At 39.0% G+C, this 3,507-nt stretch overlaps 1 protein-coding gene across 1 annotated transcript in view; it reads right to left on the bottom strand.

The window, feature by feature from the left end:
- Positions 1 to 1,378: 1,378 nt before the first annotated feature.
- The window catches only part of LOC100182428 (NF-kappa-B inhibitor zeta-like), a 10,954-nt gene continuing 8,825 nt past the window's right edge, over positions 1,379 to 3,507 (bottom strand). The window contains exons 11-12 of the mRNA XM_026836568.1: positions 2,006 to 2,139; positions 1,379 to 1,644 (exon numbers count right to left, since the gene is read on the bottom strand). Of these exons, the coding sequence (XP_026692369.1) occupies positions 1,525 to 1,644; positions 2,006 to 2,139 (254 nt within the window). The 3' untranslated portion in view covers positions 1,379 to 1,524. The remainder of the gene's footprint in view (positions 1,645 to 2,005; positions 2,140 to 3,507) is intronic.

The raw sequence follows: 3,507 nt of genomic DNA, 5'->3' as shown, positions 1-3,507 counted from the left end.
ATAGTAAACCTACNCCACACACTACATTACTCATCCTCTATGACGTACTTTGTGGCATTTATAAATCTTAACAGATTTTCGAAATGTATTTAGGAATTTTTGTGGCATTTATAAATCTTAACAGATTTTTCGAAATGTATTTATTTTTAAACTTTTCAAATGTGGAAAATACATTTCGACCTATTTCTGTATTGTTTTATATTAGTGGTATGGTAATTCAATCGACAGAGACACTTTATACAATGAAAGTGCTCATTTCTAATAAACACAAACTGAGCCAAGCTATTTATTAAAATGAGTCAACTCTGGCCTAAATCTGAGATTACTTTGCGTGTTTGGTGTACACCATCATTCATACAGAATAGAAGCCAGTTTATTTTTGAAAGCAAACTATTGAAAATAGTTAAATTAAAACACATCGGTGCAACTGCGGTTCGCATGTGGGCGCACGCGTTCAATTCACACGAAATTCCAAGCACGAGAGTGGCGGGTTCTTTTTAGTACATATTAGGTAGGTGACAGTCGCAAAACTAAATACAAATGTATCGTCACACTCTAGTACTGTAAAATAAGGTCAAATATTTACATTCGCGTCGCGTGGCAACTGTAACATTTATAGTAGGTTGGGGTAAGATGGTAAATGTTTATATCCTCCTATGTTGTCCCATTTTATAGTAAACAAAGATTCCTTACAAAATGATATAACCGTATATTCCCACGTCTGTGAAATCGTGTTTTTAATTTTTAAAAAAACAAGATTTACTATACCCTATATTATATATAGATGTTCTATTTAACACGCGACTAAACAATTACTCACAATAGCAGCAGCATTAAGCCTCGAATCAGGACCCTCTGGTTAAAATAGAAGCGCTCTCAAAATGATGCTTACAATGAGTTCTTTTTTCTGTACACGAGTTTATTTTTAATTATTTTTTTGGTGCAAACAAATTACATCGCATGCGTTTTTCGAATTAGTTAGAAAGCACAACAAACGTTAATCGGATATACACACGGACGAATGTACAGTAGTGTATAGAGTAGACAACGAGTGAAATAACTGCACAAAAAAATACAATACAAGTGACCGGCGAAGAAAAATTAAAATTGTTTCTGTGGTACTATATATACTCGTATGCACTTTACAGATGTAGATTATATAGGTTTTACTGTCTGTTGTCAGTTTTAGCTGTTTAATAATAAGTACAACACACACACACGTGAAAAGTTACAAAATGCGGCCTTATAAAGGCCAACTTCGAATCAATGGTCAACCACTGGCGGCGCAAGAGGTATCGTGTGCCAAGCGTTGAACCATTAATATTCTTCACAGAAGAATACGGCAAGAAGATCGTGGTAAAGTTCAGCTCTCTTTTTCAACCTTTTTAGTTTCAGCATTATGAATGTCGTGAATCGACAATTGGGCGGCGCTTTTCATTTACAATTGAGGCGAAACAAGGGGGGTGTCTGGAGGTTCGGCGAGAGAGCAGCTTACACAATCTGTAATATCTGCATAGCAGAAATTTATTCCTGTGACGACTTACGAGGCGCTATTGGCCCCGAGAAAGGTCGGCAGTTGCGGATTCCATCCCAGGCAGCAAGTCGCGGGGCTTGACGTCGGTTTGGGCGCAGACGTTCAACCAACTGAAACGAGATACGAATTAGAATACGGGGAATTCACAGCTCGCTTAGAGTGGGAAGTTTTACGGCGAGGCGCAATCTTTTTATGGCTGGGTAAACATTTCCAAACACTCGTTCAACAAAGGCGGTTTTTCTCGTTTTAGTTTGGAACGGAAGAGTTTGGGAATAAAACAGTTTCCCAAAATCTTAAAATATTCCGAAACTTTTGTACGGTTGAGTTGCAGACGTTGATAAATACTATATTTAGTTCACGAAAAATAGACGAAAAAATTTAGCAAACTGGTTTTGCACGTTAGCGCCATATAGGCTGAATTATGACGCAGTAGCGTCAAGTTATGCAAATTTGTTCTAAAAATAAACTTACATGCGAGTTCCTGGGCAGCAAGTTTAGGGGGAGCTGGTTTTGGTGGTTTTTCAAATTCGGGTCAGCTCCTTTGTCCAAGAGGAAGTTTACAATCAGGTTTGTGACGTCACGGGGCAATCCCGAGCTTTCTAGCTCTGCGTGGTAATAAAACGTTTTAATAATAACTGCCTACAAACGAATGTAGCGGCCAAGAGGAAATTGCGTCATAAAAACGGACAAATAAAGCAATCACTGTATGACGCGATCATTAACGAGTTAAATTGAACCTGCCGTAATAGTTACGAGAGCACGCGGTAAAGTTCGTTAGGATGATCAAGAATGGACATATTAAGCAGTTTAATGCCTAATTAAACGGCCTGTCGATTTACTGCGTTCAAGTAGGGCGGTCGAAGTTCCAAGAAATTGTGACTCGTTTCGAGACATCTTCACGATTTTCGCAGCAATTCGTTTGCGGGGATTTTCTCCCGCCAATAACGTGCTGCAATTTCGGATTAATATTCGGAGTAGTTAACCAGTGCGGTAAACGTAATCTATGATTGCTGGTATGTTCAAAGCGTGTATGGACGTGTGGCACGCAGCACTACCGGCAATGACCTTTTGGTGCTCGTACTTAACGAAGAAACGTTTTATGATAACTGTGGACGGTGTTTACGTCATAGCTACTACGTCATCAGTTAATGAGTTACCGAAATAACCGATAATGAGACTTTATGTTTGAACATGGACCTGAAATTTTAAGATTACTAGAATTAGCTCGCAAACAAGTGCAACAATAAGGCTGTAAAACTTGCATTCAAATGAGTGTAAGAAAACCATTGTACGCCACACAATGGTCACCAATTCGCGTCTGTATTTGGAAAAGACATTCCTTCTCATGCCAAAGGCCGAGCTGTGAAACCGAATATTAAGCTTACGAATTACAGAACCTTGTATTACAGTGCGCGTAGGCGTAATATGATCGCTGTATTATTTCTGGGAAACGGTGTAATATAGTCAATCAATTGCGCCGCGGAGAAGTGGCAGTACAAAGGACCCGCGCATACAGTTCCCGTTCTGCTATTATTAGTATGTTTGCGCATGGGCATTGTGTATCCAGTTACATAAGCAGAATGCACAGAAGTCCTACCTATACAGCTTTTTAAGCAATATTTAAATTTTTCGCCTACCTGCATCGATATGTAACGCTGTATCGTCGTTGTCAGTCTCCTGGTATACAATATCGTCTAATGTGACCATTGGGTTGCTTTCAGCGTGCAGCAGAATTTCGCGGATCATCTGAACGTTTCCTTTCTTAACTGCGATATGCAGTGCAGACCAACCGTTCTGTTTGTCCTGCATTACAAGATAACGATATTACAATGTATACGTAGTGTGTAGGCAGATGAATACCTTTAGCACATAATAACCCTTATTTTCTGATCATGTTTTAAACAATTAACGAACGCTATTTCGCGAGGATATGGTTGTACAATTCTTTGAATGTATTTCGTTTATCACTCAAT

The sequence above is a fragment of the Ciona intestinalis genome, chromosome 11, assembly GCF_000224145.3.
Source record: "Ciona intestinalis chromosome 11, KH, whole genome shotgun sequence".
Classification (NCBI taxonomy): domain Eukaryota; kingdom Metazoa; phylum Chordata; class Ascidiacea; order Phlebobranchia; family Cionidae; genus Ciona; species Ciona intestinalis.
Note: the sequence above shows the minus strand (reverse complement) of the source record. Positions and strands in the feature narration are given on the sequence as shown.